This window comes from Phocoena sinus, chromosome 13, assembly GCF_008692025.1.
Source record: "Phocoena sinus isolate mPhoSin1 chromosome 13, mPhoSin1.pri, whole genome shotgun sequence".
NCBI classification, from domain to species: domain Eukaryota; kingdom Metazoa; phylum Chordata; class Mammalia; order Artiodactyla; family Phocoenidae; genus Phocoena; species Phocoena sinus.
The window spans coordinates 25645050-25661102 of record NC_045775.1 but is presented as its reverse complement, the minus strand read 5'-3'; the positions used below and the strand labels follow the sequence as shown (position 1 = coordinate 25661102).

General features: G+C 37.1%; 1 protein-coding gene across 4 annotated transcripts in view; it reads right to left on the bottom strand.

Moving 5' to 3' along the window:
* The window catches only part of SLC30A6 (solute carrier family 30 member 6), a 37933-nt gene extending 22100 nt beyond the window's left edge, over positions 1-15833 (bottom strand). The window contains exons 1-6 of one of the 4 annotated variants that reach the window (XM_032652540.1): positions 15771-15799; positions 15442-15684; positions 11291-11377; positions 6712-6796; positions 5651-5693; positions 3626-3691 (exon numbers count right to left, since the gene is read on the bottom strand). In XM_032652540.1, the coding sequence (XP_032508431.1) occupies positions 3626-3691; positions 5651-5693; positions 6712-6739 (137 nt within the window). In that variant the 5' untranslated portion in view covers positions 6740-6796; positions 11291-11377; positions 15442-15684; positions 15771-15799. The other 3 variants (XM_032652538.1, XM_032652539.1, XM_032652542.1) reach the window with 3 other exon arrangements.
* Positions 15834-16053: the final 220 nt, after the last annotated feature.

Genomic DNA, 16053 nt, shown 5'->3' with positions numbered 1-16053 from the left:
TTTCACTCATCAGAAGATAACTTTAAGAGAATGAAAGAGAAATGGGAGTGAGAGAATATATTTATGTATAAAGAACTCCTATATAGATCAATAAGAAAAAACAGGCAACCCAATCTAAAAATGGATAAAACACTTCAGCAAGCATTTCACAAAAGGGGTAATCTGAATGGTTAATAAACATAAGAAAAAGTGCTCAAATACTCATCAGGAAAATAACTTAAGCCTCAATGAGATGCCACTGCACACCCTAGAATGGCTTAAAAAAAAAAGGCAATACCAACAGTTGGTAAGGACATGAAGCAACTAGAACTCTCATATACTGTCAGTGGAAATGTTAAATTGGTAAAACCACTCTGGAAAACTGTCTGGTATTATCCTATCTTCTAATGATGAATATATGCAAATCCTATGACTGAATAATTTCAAAGACATATGCCCAACATAAATGAGCACACATGTATACCAAAAGAAATGTACAAGAATGTTCATAAGTAGTTTTATTTATAATAGCTAAAAACTAAAAATTAACTAGGGCTTCCCTGGTGGCGCAGTGGTTGGGAGCCTGCCGATGCAGGGGACACGGGTTCGTGCCCCGGTCCGGGAAAATCCCACATGCCGTGGAGCGGCTGGGCCCATGAGCCATGGCCGCTGGGCCTGAGCGTCCGGAGACTGTGCTCCGCAATGGGAGAGGCCACAACAGTGAGAGGCCCGTGTGCCGCAAAAAAAAAAATTAAAAAAAAAAATTAACTAAATTCCTTTCAATAGCTGAACATATAAACAAATTTTGATATATTCACATAATGGAATATTAGAGCAATGAACAAGAATGAACTACTGCTATATGATGATATATATATTGTATCCCATTTATATGACTTCAAAAACAGGCAACAAGAATCTGCAATGACAACAATCAGAATACTGGTTACTTTTCTCAGGGTTTGACTCTGAATTAACATTAAGTCATTAAAGGAGGCTTTGGGGGAACTTATAATGCTTTATATCATGATCTAGATAGTAGTTATACAAGTATATTTATTTGTTAAAATTCATCAAACTGCAGAAGGATATAAGACAGAACAAGCTACAGTCCCTGCTACCAAGAAATTTATATTTTAAAGGAGAAGACAAAAAAAAACAAAACAATTAATTGCGCTTCCCTGGTGGCGCAGTGGTTAAGAATCCACCTGCCAATGCAGGGGACACGGGTTTGAGCCCTGGTGCAGGAAGATCCCACATGCTGCGGAGCAACTAAGCCCGTGCACCACAACTACTGAGCCTGTGCTCTACAGCCTGCAAGGCCACAACTACTGAAGCCCGTGTGCCTAGAGCCCGTGCTCCACAACAAGAGAAGCCACCGCAATGAGAAGTCCACGCACCACAACGAAGAGTAGCTCCCACTCACCGTAACTAGAGAAAACCAGCGCACAGCAACGAAGACCCAACATGGCCAAAAATAAATTAATTAAATAAAATTTTAAAAATTAATTTATAAGTTCTGATAAGTTCTATACAGAGAGTTATAGCAGTCTGATGTGACAAGAAGCTAACTAGGTGATCTATTTTAGAATCCATTTTAGATTGGGCCCAGTCACTTAATGACATTAGCATTTAGTGACATTAAGATTGGAATAACAAAACGGGGCTTATCTCATAAGAATCAAGTGAAGAGCATTTCCAGGAGATAGAACAGTTTGTATAAAGACCCTAAAGCAGGAATAAGTTGTGTTCAAATTACGGAAAGAAAGACAGGGTGGTATAGAGGGCATGAGAGTGGTAACTTGAAAAGAAGTAGTCTGGGTCTAAATCATATAAGGCCTTTGTGAACGAGGAAAGGGGTCAGGATTTTATTCTAAGTATGACAGGAAACAACTGGATGGTTTTAAGAAGTAGAATGACAGCATGATTTAGGCTTAAAAAGAAAAAAAAAACCCAAAAAAACACTGGTTTCTATATGGAGAATGGACTGAAGGTGGGTAAAAGCAGAACCATGGGAACCAGTCAGGATTCAAGACATTGGTTAAGGCAAGAAATGAAGGTAGTTTGGTTAGGATGGTAGTAGTGGAGATAGAAACGGGGGCAAGGACAGATTCTGGATGTGTTCATAAGTTATCTTGACATAACCTGCTCATGGATAAATGTGGGTGATGAGAGAATAATCAATGATTTTACTTGAGCAACTGAGTGGTGGTGTATTTGCTAAGATGTGAAAAACTGCAGAGGAACAGATTTTGGGGGAAGAAAACAAGAATCCTAGCTTGAATTTAAGACATGAATTAGACATCCATGTGAACCTGGCACGAAGGTAACATGACATGAGATAAGTCTCAGTGCTGGAGAACTGAATTTTGGAATTATTAAATATAGATGATACTTCAAGCTATGTGACTGACTGCAATTATATTTGATTGCTCCCTCTTTTCCTATTCACTCTAAGCAACTAGGCCAAAATGGGAGCTGTCTTGTCCTTATGTGACCTTGTCTCCTGGCCACAGGAGCTGATCTAAAGACTAACATCTATACCAAGGTGGACCAACCAATAGTTCTTTCTCACTATTTTCTGAACTAGAGCTGCGGAATCCTTTCGTCTCGAGGATGAAGGTGAGGTTCAAAGTTTTGCTACAAGTTATCATTCCAGGATAGTGGAGAAAAGTGGTCTGAGAAACTGAACCTGACATGCAGAGAAAAGCAGGCCTTTTGAGGTAAGAGAAAGACAATGTCCTGAGTGTTCTAGTCCCTATACCAGTTTACCTCAGTCTTCCCACACTTTGGTTATGTAAATTAACATTTTTCCCCCAAACTAGTTTGAGATGGATTTCTGTCACTTACAACCAAAAGCCTTTACAAATGATTATCAATCCAACTCTATCAAATTTCAGTGACACTTATAAATATCTTCATTTTGCACTAAAATTTCATGTTTACTTTGTCCCATTATTTAAGTAAATAAAACCTGATTTTGTTCAAAAGAATATAATCCCAATAAATGGTATGGTGGAGAAGAAAGGTAAGTTTTGTCCAAGAGTTTCTTCATCAAAGTTAAATTCTTCTTTCAAGTTGTTTCCTTGAATCTGAAAAGAACTCATTGTTTTCTAACATATTTTAAAAAATCCTCTGATATAAAAGATTATTTTCTAACTTTCAGTAATTTCTAAACTATAGAAACAGAAATCTCAAAATCTTTGTCAGTTCATTGCTGTCACAAATCCAGTCTTAAGATAAAAGTACATCTCTACTGCTGCATTAATGTTAAACTATATCCCACTTACTTTAACATCTAGAAGATACGTACATGAAAATCCTTTGTACTTTCTCTAACTGGAATAAGAGATTACCAAAATATTAAAGAACTTAAAATGAACAATTTATGTAAGATTTGGTTTATAAAATAGAAAAAAACTAATGTGAACATTTTACTTTAATATGATTTAAATTTAAACATTCATGTTCCTTATCTAGAATCCTATTGGAAGATTTTTTTTATCTACTTTCACTATCTGATCACTACTCCAGTAAACAGGCAGCATTTATTTTCTACAAGTACTCTAGCTAGCTCTTTACTGCCTGGTATAACTACTACTTTAATAGCAATAAGTTAGCAGAAAATAAAATAATTTGAACTTACCCAAATGAATAGGCAGGGCTAGGTTTCCTCATCATTACCCAGTAACTTATTAAACATGTCATTAAACTAAATAAAAAGGAAAATAAGTTTAGCATTAGAACTAGAACTAGAGGACTTACAGAAAGAAATTTAGCTTTCAGAATACCTAAATTGCTAAAAGTTAATAGTGTTTGCAGACTAAACTAACAAGTTATTCTAATAATTTATAATCTAATCACAATAAGCACCCTAATGTGAGTTTTAACATGGGGAGAAACTGAAAGAAGTTATGATATACCATTAAGACACTAAGAATAGAATAGAACCTAAACCCATAATTTCTCTACTCAGAAAGTTATCCCCCTAAATGGTTTCCATAACTGAGCCTGCAAAACATGACACAGTAATAATAAGTGCAATTTACTTGATTCTAGGCATATACAATACATTTTAACTTTGATAAACTTTATTTAATCTCTGTTAAAAGTTAAACTAAATATTAATAACACCTTGACAACATTCTGGATGGGATAAAGTTATGGTTACTTTCTAAGTATAGTGGAGATTCACTCTAAAACAACTTACTACAGTGTGAAATTCAGGTAATAACTATCTGTTTTAGACCAATCAAGAAGATTTAGTTACATGACTGATGAAAAAGACATCCCTATAACATACTTCTATGGCACGGATCTTGGAGACATATGGTCTAAGCATTCTGCAACCTTTATTTGGAAATATGAAAGGTCCCCAAAGCAGGAGCCAATAGGTCGTCTCTCTAGCTCACAATTACATATATACTTTGCAGTTATTAACATCCCTCATTTCTTTTCACACCCACATGGTTACAGTGGGAACTAGTATGTTCTTATGTGTTCCTGCTCCCTGGTCACAGCTGACTCATCTACAGGTAGGCACCTGACCTAAAGTCTGGGTATTATCTTTTCTGTTGCTATATAAATGGGGTATTTTCTTCCAGCATATCTTCTAATTATTATTTGTACATATGGTCCATGTTGATAATTTTACTTATTTCACAGATAACTTTCCTTAAGTAAAGAAAACTTCATAAATTCAGTGCAACAAACCTTTTTTTAGTTTAATTTTATCGTTTTATTCAAAATAGGACATTTACACAGAAATGTGCATAAAGCACATATGTACATTTTAATAAATAGAAAAAAAACACCCATTTAACCACCAATCAAGGTCAGGAGTAAAACACTGGGGAAGCATTCTGGAGGTCTCTTTTCTGTTTTTCAAATGAAGTATATATAGTTGATAACAAATTCCTTATTAGCTTCAAAACATTAAGAAGGGTCTTCCCTGGTGCCACAGTGGTTAAGAATCCTCCTGCCAATGCAGGGGACATGGGTTTGAGCCCTGGTCCAGGAAGATCCCACATGCCACGGAGCAACTATGCCCATGTGCCACAACTACTGAGCCTGCGCTCTAAAGCCCACTAGAGCCCGCGAGCTACAACTACTGAGCCTGCGTTCCACAACTACTGAAGCCCGTGCGCCTAGAGCCTGTGCTCTGCAACAAGAAAAGCCACTGCAATGAGAGCCCACACACTACAACAAAGAATAGCCCCTGCTCGCCGCAATTAGAGAAAGACCGCACACAGCAACGAAGACCCAGTGCAGCTAAAAATAATAAATTAATTAATTAAAAAAAAAAAAAAAACACAACACTAAGGAGGGGACTTCCCTGGTGGCACAATGGTTAAGAATCTGCCTGCCAATGCAGGGGACACAGGTTCGATCCCTGGTCTGGGAGGATCCCACATACCATGGAGCAACTAAGCCCGCATGCCACAACTACTGAAGCCCTCACGCCTAGAGCCGGTGCTCTGCAACAAGAGAAGCCACCGCAGTGAGAAGCCCGCACACCACAATGAAGAGTAGCTCCCACTTGACGCAACTAGAGAAAGCCCGCGCATAGCAATGAAGACCCAACACAGCCATAAATAAATAAGTAAGTAAATAGGTAAGGAAGGAAGGAAGGAAGGAAGTAAAAACATTACGGAGCGTTTTTAAAACTTACCTAAAAAGATCAAAAATGGTCAGGTAAGTATAGGCAGTTAAAGCTGCAAAACAACAAAAAGACTGATTAAAATGTTACTGAATCCATTGTTAGGAAATACAGCAAATCACCAAAATTGTTCATAACAGGGACATCCATCACTGGAAAACATGAGTCACTGATTAATCTCATATGTTGGCAATTATCTAGTAAATTTGACTAATACATGTAGCCAAAGTTGGTTAATACAAAAGCTTACTTTAGAACCTGATTTCTCCATCAGGAAAAAATGAAGCAGTATATGCTCAAAAGCCCTGAGATCAATTTTTTGCCTCCTTCTGTCATCGGAGTACTATTTTAAATGTATTTTTAAAATAGCAGGATGAAAATAATGGTAAATAAAAACATAAGAGTCATGACACAAGAAAAATATTAGATTTCCCTTTTCAAGGAAAACTCAATAAATCATAAAATTTTATTTATACACTACATAAATTGAAGAACTAATCTATCACATTAAAAGGAAATCTCACAAAAAATATACATGCACCCCAAAGTTCACAGCAGCACTATTTATAAAACAGACTCACAGGTATAGAAAACAAACTAGTGGTTACCAGTGGGAAAGGGGCAAGATAAGGGTAAGAGATTAAGATATACAAACCACTATGTATAAAATAGATAAGCAACAAGGATCAATTGTACAGCACAGGGAATTATAGCCATTATTTTGCAATAATTTTTAGTGGAGTGTAATCTATAAAAATACTGAATCACTATGTTGTACACCTGAAACTAACATAATAATGTAAATCAATACCTCAATTAAAAAATAAAAAGAAATCTTAGTTTTTCAAATAGATTTAATTTTTTTTTTAAAAAAAGCTCATTTTAGATAACGCCTAACAACTGAACCAAATTTTATAGTTTACAAGGTACTTTTGGAATAGATTCTCTCATTTAAATCTTTTGAGTTATAGTTCAGAATAATATATTCTATGTAAAGGAAGACATACCTTTATTTAAAATGAGAACAATAAAAGTGAAATAATTAACCCCTAAAAATAAGAATAGTGACATACCTATACTATTAGTGGAACTGCACCACATTAGCAGGAAGCCAGTACATGTTAAGTTTATCACACCAAAGAGCAGTATCTTCCAGGACTGTGAAAAAGAAAATCATTCTTATTTGTACAATGCTGATAAACTTCTCTGGGTCCATTCAAGTTGCTGTGATTCATACTCTAATATTCAAAGGAATAAGCACAACTTGTTTCAAAGAGTTGAAGTGCCACATTTTCTAAAACTACCAAAATTATCATCAAACAAGTTACTATTATAATATATAAGCCTAAAAGAATAATTCTAGAAGGGGAATTATTCTAGAGAAAATAAATTCTGACACACAAACTCTCATATAGTTGAGAAAATATGCTGACATTTGAATATAATTTTGTCTCCATAAACATGTAGAGACAATGATAAAAACAAATGGGGCAAAATGTAAAGCAATTGATGAATCTGAATAAAGGGTATAAGGGAGTTCCTTATACTCATAACATTTCTGTAAGTTTGACGGTACATCAAAATAAAGTTACCCTGCCCACCCACCCACCAAAAAAAAGCAGTACTTGGTTATTTACCAAGTAAATTGTATGAAACAGGACTGCAAAAGAGGGGAAGATTACCACAGTTTAGAAGTTCACAGAAAAGGGAGGATCTGAGATATACCTTGAAATAGCTAGGATTTAGAGGGAGGAGGAAGAGCATTCTAAAAATAAAGGAAGAAGAGATCAAGTGAACTGTTTTTTATTTTTGTTCTGCTCCTCTCCCTGTAAAGGGAGACCTATGCTTGTTTGAAAGTAGAGGTGAAATAAATTAGTGAAAAGGTAGTTATTTTGAGGTGTTAAAATTAAACATGTAATTGCTAAGGTCAAGTATGGTATGGGGTAGAATGGTTTTACAATACAGATGAAAGGTGTAGGTCTAGAAAGGAAGAACACCACCCGTGAGAAAGTGAGAAGGGTAAGAAGGTAACGAAGAGAAAGAGAACTTGTAAGGCAGAAAGAAACGACAGTGATGTAACACAGAGGTAACAGTCTTGAAAGGAAGACACAAGGCCATTTTCTAAAATTAGGGGATACGGTAAAGTAGCACTGGAAACTTAAATCTAGAAGAGGATCTGCAGAATAGATGTTATGGTGAATATACTATTGAATCATTAAAAAGAAGAACAATTACCAACATGAATTTATGGTACACACCATTGTGGAACTTCCTCTACACCCACGAGCAAAACCAGAAAAGCAAGTGAGATAGGGATGTTAGAGACTTGAGAACTGATATGATAGGTTAACAAGACAAGGGACTCTAATACTGGTGAGAACATTAATGAAATGACTGGATATGGGGTCTAGTCAGGACAGGGATTCAACAGCAGTCAGAAAAGGAGGATAAAAAGTGGTGTTTTGGGGCTTCCCTGGTGGTGCAGTGGTTGAGAGTCCGCCTGCCGATGCAAGGGACACAGGTTCGTGCCCCGGTCCGGGAAGATCCCACATGCCGCGGAGCGGCTGGGCCCGTGAGCCATGGCCGCTGAGCCTGCGCGTCCGGAGCCTGTGCTCTGCAACAGGAGAGGCCACAACAGTGAGAGGCCCGCGTACCGCAAAAAAAAAAAAAAAAAAAAGAGTCAGATTCTGAGTATTATACTGAAGATAGAGCCGGCAAGAATTACTTATAAAGCAGATGTGAGGAGTGAGGGAGAGATTGGTAAAAGTGACTCCAAGGTTTCTGGCCTAAGCCATGTAGTGAAGGAGTGATAGAAAATCAAAGTTCAGGTTTGATCATATTAAACTTGAGATACCTATTAGATATCCAGGTGAAAATGTTGAGAAGTCCATTATATATAGGAATTGGAGGTAGGGAAGAAGATAGGAACTGAGATATAAATATAGGGTCATCAGCATATGGTAATGAAAGTGTCATCTAAATGGAATGAAAGTAAACAAGAGAGGCCAGAGCTCCATAAGCCCTGGGACACTCCAAAACTTAAGAGGTCAGAAAGATGAGAGGAAACTAAGAAAGGAGACTAAAAATAATGGCCAAGTAAGTAGGAGGAAAATCAAGAGTGGCATTTCAGAGTTCAAATGAATAAAACTGCTTTAAGGTAGAAGAGACTGTTTTTTGTCAAATGCCACTGAAGGTCAAATAAGATGGGAAATGAGGATGACCACTGCTTTTGGCAACACAGAAGTTATTAGTTACCTTGTAAAAGCTGTTTCTGTGGATAAGTGGGGACTAGAATCAGACTGGTTTTGTTTAATAGAAACAGGCAGAAGAGAAAGTGAACAAAGAGAGTAAAGACAATTCTTCTACATGCTTTTGTATAAGAGAAAGGAAGCAGTAGCTGAGAGTGGAATATATGGCATGTAATTATGACGCAAGAAGGAGAAGGAGAATGATTCAAGGAACAACAATGCAAGAGACAGAAGGAACCATTATAGAAATGCTGTCTTTGAGTAGGCAACAGTGGAAGAATTGGCCTTATATAGCAGATCAGACAGTTCATTCACAAAATAGGAGAGAAGGCAGAGTGTTGGTAGATATGCTAATGACAGGATGCGGAAGTTTTCTCCTGATACTTCTTTTCCCTCAGCGAAACAGGAAGCAAGATGAACAGGTTAGAATGGGGATGAATAAGCTTTTGGGAGTTTGAGGACAGAAGTGAAAGAAAATGGTATGAAACTGTCACTTAGGAAACTGGAAACTGAATAAACTAGGAACATACAATATGGGCCACACTAATGGCATACTTGATCATGAATTTGAAGTGAGACCAGTCAGCATGGTTTTGTGTTTTTTTTAAGGCTACATTCTGTTGCTTGCACGCAGGTACAGAGTAGGAAAAAAGTGGACTTAATGAGGTTAAGGATTTGCCAAGGAAGTATGATAGACAGAAGAGGGGCACAAAGGAGTTGAAGGCATATGCAAGAAAATGAAAATGATGGACCAGAGAATCTAAATTGATAAGTAAGTAAATGAGGATAAGAGAGGTGAAAAATAGTGAAAATATAGCAGAGTAAAGGACTGGAGGCCCTAGTAATAGGAGTGAACTGGAAAGACAAGAGATAGTGACTGATGAGTAAAATGCTTAAATTGAGACAATGGGAGGATATAGTTATTACAAATGATAAGGTTTATGGTATGATCATAGGAGTGGATGGTTGGGAGGGATACAGGACAAGATTATTTGTGGTGAGGAACTGAGAGGTAAGGATCTTCCACGTGAAATATGAAATCACCAAGAACTAAGACAGGAAAAGCAATGAAGAGATAAGCCAGGTGTACCTCTTAAGATTTAAATTATGATAGAGGTTATCTGTACAATTCAGGTGTTCCTATACTCGTTTTGTTCCTACTACCTATTCTGTGGTATACTATGCTTCAATGAAGTGTACTGTTAAAGAACTTGCTGCTTCCTCCTGCAATATAGTTGCTTTCCATCAACATCATAAAGCTATAACTATCTGTTCTCAAGAGATCATCCTAAGGACTTCCCTGGTGGTCCAGTGGTTAAGAATCCACCTTCCAAAGCAGGGGACTCAGGTTAGAGCCCTGGTTGGGAACTAAGATCTCACATGCCACAGGGCAACTAAGCCCGCACACAGGGCAACTAAGCCCGCACACCGCGATAAAAGATCCTGTGTGCCACAACTAAGACCTGATGCAGCCAAATAAATAAATAATTTTTTTTTTTTTAAAAAAGAGATCATCCTAAATGACTAAATACAAAAGAAGCAGATAAATTTCCTACCCATGGCTCTCAGAGTTTAACATTCAGAGATGATAATATTTCCAAATACTAGAATTAATGAGTTTTGACCATATCCCAAGGTTTTAGAAACAGGAGATATAGTGGTAAAAAACAAAGAAAAGAAGTCTTTAGTTTAGTATTATAATATGTGGTCAATATCATTGCTACTGCTTATTATGTTACATTGAAGCTAGGATTATTTAAAATTCATCAAATATTTGTTGGGTGCTTATTTTGTACTTCTATTAAAAAATGAGGGGATATATGTATAGCTGATTAACTTTGTTATATGGAAGAAACTAACACAACATTGTAAAACAACTATACTCCAATAAAGATGTTTAAAAAAAAAAAGTGAGCAAAAGAGACATAGTCACTGCCCTCAGGGAGCTTACAGTATAAGACAATAATGAGAACAATGACAACAGAATAGTAATTAGAAGGTCTACACTGGTGACCAAAAAGGGTATCTATCAATTGTCTATTTATAGTCTCAAAGCATAACTTATTTTTTCTGCCTTACATTAAAAATGAGAAAACTTGGCTTCAGACCACACCCACTTAATTTGCTAAAAAAACTAACAACATGAGGCTATCACCAAACAATTTTTCTTCAAAATTCTTTAGAATTAGAATAAAAACTAACCAAAGCCTAGCTTCCTCCCAGGCAAAACAACTGTATACTAAAGTTCTGTAATTTTACATTAAAAATTACTTATCCAACATAAAAAAATGAAAACAATGTGATGGATCAAGAGTGATTTTCTATTTGCCTTAAAAATTACTTTTCTTCAATGTTATGTTTGTGCAATAATTAAAATTAGGGTTAAGGAATAAAAATAACTTACCCTTCGATCAGCTGCTACAAGTCTAAATTCCTGCAATAACTTGCCAAAAAAAGATCTTTGTGGTTTTCTAAAGAGATGAATTGTCCCCTTTAAAGCAAACAAAAGTACACAAATCAGCATTTAAGTATCTAATCTTCTTCATTCCTGCGATATAGTAATAACAACTAACATTTCTTGAATGCTCATTATGTCCCAAGCAATTATTCTAGACACTTTGCATGTATTTACCTATTTAAGACTCACAATCATCTATGTGGTGGAAACAATTTTTAGTAAATTGTCTAAGCACACAATGCTAGTAATGGCTGAGCAGGAATTCAAACCCAGGCATTTTAGCTCTAGACCAAACTCTTTTTTTTTTTTTAATGGATTAGGCAATTTTGAACCAGAAAACCAGTTTGCCAAATAGCTTTATTGGAAAGAAATTATTACAATTTACCTAATTAAAGCTTTATATATGAAAGGTTTGGCAACTATTATTACAGGAAAACCTCTGAGTTTCTCTCTCAGGCATTCAAAGTATCTGACATCCTAGCTAGCTTCCATGGTCCCTGCTAGTACACAGTATGGTACTAGCAGAGAAAGGTCACGGCAGTGGGGTTACCAATGAGAGAAAAGACTGAGTGGTGATTACAGTGGGATTTAATCCTCAAGTTCAGGAAACCATGTAAGAAAGCCTTAACATAAAGGAGAGCTCAAGCACACAAAGGAAATTAGCCTGTGATTAAGGTAGTATCCAGTATCAGTGGGAGAAAGTATGAGTTATTCAATAAATAGTATTTGGAAAAAGGTAAAGTTGGATCCTTACTACTCACTCTAATTTTTCATTATTTTAAAATCAAAATATAAAACAACAGAATAATTGAAGAAACTCATGGATGTGTAATTTTATAATCTTGTATGTGGAGAAGACTTTTCTTAATAGGACATAAAACCAAGAAGCTGTAAAGGGGAAAAAATTGATCAATTTTACTACACTTTCATGATGGGAATACAATACAAAAAACAAAACAAAAAAACACCCTGGAAAAATAAGCTGTGAAAATCTTTGTTATTACAAAAGCAAAGTAATTGTTTCTAGGGGAAGAAAAATCCTTCACAATTTTCAACGGGTCATACATAATAGTTTGATTGCTAAGTGCCATGTACTTAAATTTTTGGATTTTAATTTTAACAAAACATTTTCTTAGATGGTAAAGGCCACAATCACTATAACAACCATACTACATTTCTACCCCATTAAAGTTGGCCAATTTGATTCAAACACTGAAGCTCCACAGATAGCAATGGAACTAGGAGTTAACAGATTAAAAATGTGAAAAACTTTCAGATCCAATTCAAGCAGAGGTATGATTTTCCTATAGTCAGCATCTAGAAACATCTCAATAGTTATAAAATGATACATCCCATTTCTTCAAGTTTTACATGTCATTAGTTGCATTATGTTTAGACTCAGGAAAGGCAGAAAATAGGCTGAGCTCTAGAAATCTGGCATTAACAAAAACAGCAAAATGTTGATAACTGTCGAGGCCAAGTTATGGCTACATGGGGGCTCATTATATTATATTCTCTCTACTTTTGTGTATGTATGAAAATTTCCACAATTAAAAGTTAAAGTAAAAAATATTTTTAAAAACGTAAAAATAAAGCATCATGAAAAAGGTGCAACTAATTTTCATATCCAAATAAAGACCAGTGTATATGTATAACCCTAAGGCTCTGCTACACCAATTCAGCTGAAAAGGAACAGTATGCTATTTTCACCTGAGATGTTAATAAATGCTAATGTCAACAAACATACTGTAGTCTTAAAGAATTATGTGTGGATATTTTGGTCCCAAAGATAAATTCTACTTAATACTGGTATCCTTGAATATCTTCTAACTTCAGCCCATTTTAAATTATTTCAGTTACTTTAAGTTTCAGGTTAAAGGACTTCCCTGGTGGTCCAGTGGCTAAGACTCCGAGCTACCAATGCTGGGGGCCTGGGTTCGATCCCTGATCAGGGAACTAGATCCCACATGCTGCAACTAAAAGTTCGCATGCCGCAACTAAAGATCCTGCACGCCGCAACCAAGACCCAGCGCAAACAAATGAATAAATAAATAAATAAAAATATTTTTAAAAATAGTTTCAGGTTAAGACAATCAATAAGGTTTCTAAAAGGCAGAGGGCCATTTATGATGCCATTCTGATAGTGGGGGAAAACCCACAAAAATCCTAATTTTCACGTCACTCTTTCCAAAATTATATTGGCTCTCCACTGCTATCAGGATAAACTCCAAATTTTACAACTTGGAACTCAATGCTTTCAATGAGTTAGCCTCAGTTTCTTTCCATTTTTTCCTCTTGCTCCAGATAAGAATCCTCAACTCCAACTAAACTGCTGTTCTCCTTGTCTCATGATCTCATGAGACAAGTATGAGATCTCTCATGAGATCTCATACCATTCTAGAGTAAAAAGGCCAGACTCATCTAACCCAAGCACTAATAGCAAGCACTTAGCAAATTACCTGACCTCTCTGTTTCCTCATCCAAATGAGAGTAATGAATAGTAGATTAAGAGTACTGGAGTAAGGAACAAAGTACTCAGTTTACTGGTTCACTTCCTACATGAAGCCTTATTAGATTATTCAAACTATAGAGTTTTTTATGCCACTTGCTTTGTAATGAACCACAGGCTAGCCTTCATCTTGTCATCTTGCATGGTAAGTTAATTTTTTAGTAACTTCACTAATGACAAGGGCTATATTTCCTTGACATATTCTAAGAAAGCACTACGTTTTGCACATAGCATGTTATTAATAAATAATACATAATGGGTAACTTTAAAAATAAAACTTAAATGCTACTATTTCCCTTATTACTAATGTTTCACGCATAAAAATTTACTGCCATGGTTACTTATTCAGTATTCTATAAAACAGATATTTATTGAAAATTTCCTCTGGGCCAGGCACTGTACAAAAGGCTCTGGGGAGATCAGAGTGAATACATAGGTCCTCCTCTCGAAAAGCTTACAGCCTAGGAAGTGAGAAAGACAAGTGAATACACAATTTTAACATAGTCTGGTAAAATGCACCAGATGTTACTGGTAAAAAGCACCCTCACAGGAGCGTAAAGGAGGCACTTAATAGGATGTTTAGACATGGCAGAAAGGCTCATGAAAGAGTCTAAAGGACATGTTAAGGGTTATACTAATAAGGATGGCAAGACAGGAAATGGAGAGCAATTCTGGCGAGAGAAGAGCATATATGAATTCGGTGCAAAGGTCTAATTCTTAGAGCACAATCTGCAAGCTGTTCACTGTAGCTGGAATATGGTGTATGTATGTATGTATGTGTAAAAAGAGGCTGTAAAGGTAAGAAGCTAGACTACAGATATCTTTGCTTGCCATACTAAACAGGACTTTAGCTTTCAGGCTAAAGGAAAAAAAAACGGAAGAATTTTAAGCAAGGGAGTGGCATGGTCAAGTTTTAGAAACTTAACTCTGGCTACACAGTGGTGAATGTTTTGAAGGAGACCACAGCTATTTGGTCAGCAAAAAAAGTAAATTTTTACCCACTTTCTGCATGTAAAGGAAGGATTACAGGAAATTTAGAAAATATTTTCAAATATGTGAATAAGACATTTTTTCGACCATATCCACTCAAGGAAAAAACTTAGAGTGACAGTGCTGGGGCACAGAAACGTGGTCCTTTTGTCATATACAGGCTATCAATAAGAGACCCATGAATTTTCTGATACAATGGTGTGTACCTCTTTTGACACTGAAATCACAATCAACTGCTTATCCTTAGATAAAATTCAGAGAGCTATATACTTGATTTCTAAAGGAATAAAATGACTAACACCTCTAACAAAATTTAAATACCACATCCCCAAAGCCATAAGGTATATTGGGATCTACAAACGCACACAAAAAAATAAGCTGCAGTAAGAGGCACTATCAACACCTTGACTTTCGCCAGTCTTTGGCCTTCTGATAGCTGCTGCCATACCCGGCTGTCGCACTCGATAAAGGCAAGTTGGAGACTGGGGCGTCAGCCTCAATACCCTACTAACCATCCTCTTTTATTTTCACCAGTGTTATCGTCACTACTGTAAGCATCACTAATACGGTCGTTGCTGCTGTGGACTTGTTTTCTGACCTTTTGTTGATCTTGTAGTCGCTGACACTGGCAAAGACTTTTATTTCTATATCAAGGATGTCATTGCAGGGAAGAGTCATAAACTCGCCCAGAGCCGAAAGGTCGGCCTGGAGCGGGGCCGCGGTCCGGAACAGCAAAGGAACCGAGCGAGGGAGCATCAGAGCTCTGGTGGCACGCTCTCGGACGCCAGCCGCTCCTCCCGGGGACCCCGAGCATAACTCCGACGACCCCACCTCTGGGTGGCTGAGGCATTTCAAGGCCGCTTCAGGACCAGAAAGGATAAGAGGAATCATTTACGACAGAAACCCTCACAACCCGGGCCAACTCACCATGATAAGGAGCGGCACAGCTCCCGCCGGAAGACGGCCTAGGAGCTGGTTTTTCCCTAGAGCGGAAGGGGGTTGGGCATCAGCGGCCGATTGGCTGCGAGCGACGCGGGGGCGGAAGTGCATGCACCGGCCTCAGGGTCCCGCTCCCCCTTCCCGGCTGCCCCTGCGTTCTATAGAGGCGAAGGTGGCGGCTAGAGCGACTCTTCAGGCCCCTGCTGAGTTGTGGGTGCAGAGGTACGCGCTGAGGTCTTTGTCAAGGAGCAATTAGGGTTTCTTTGTAATG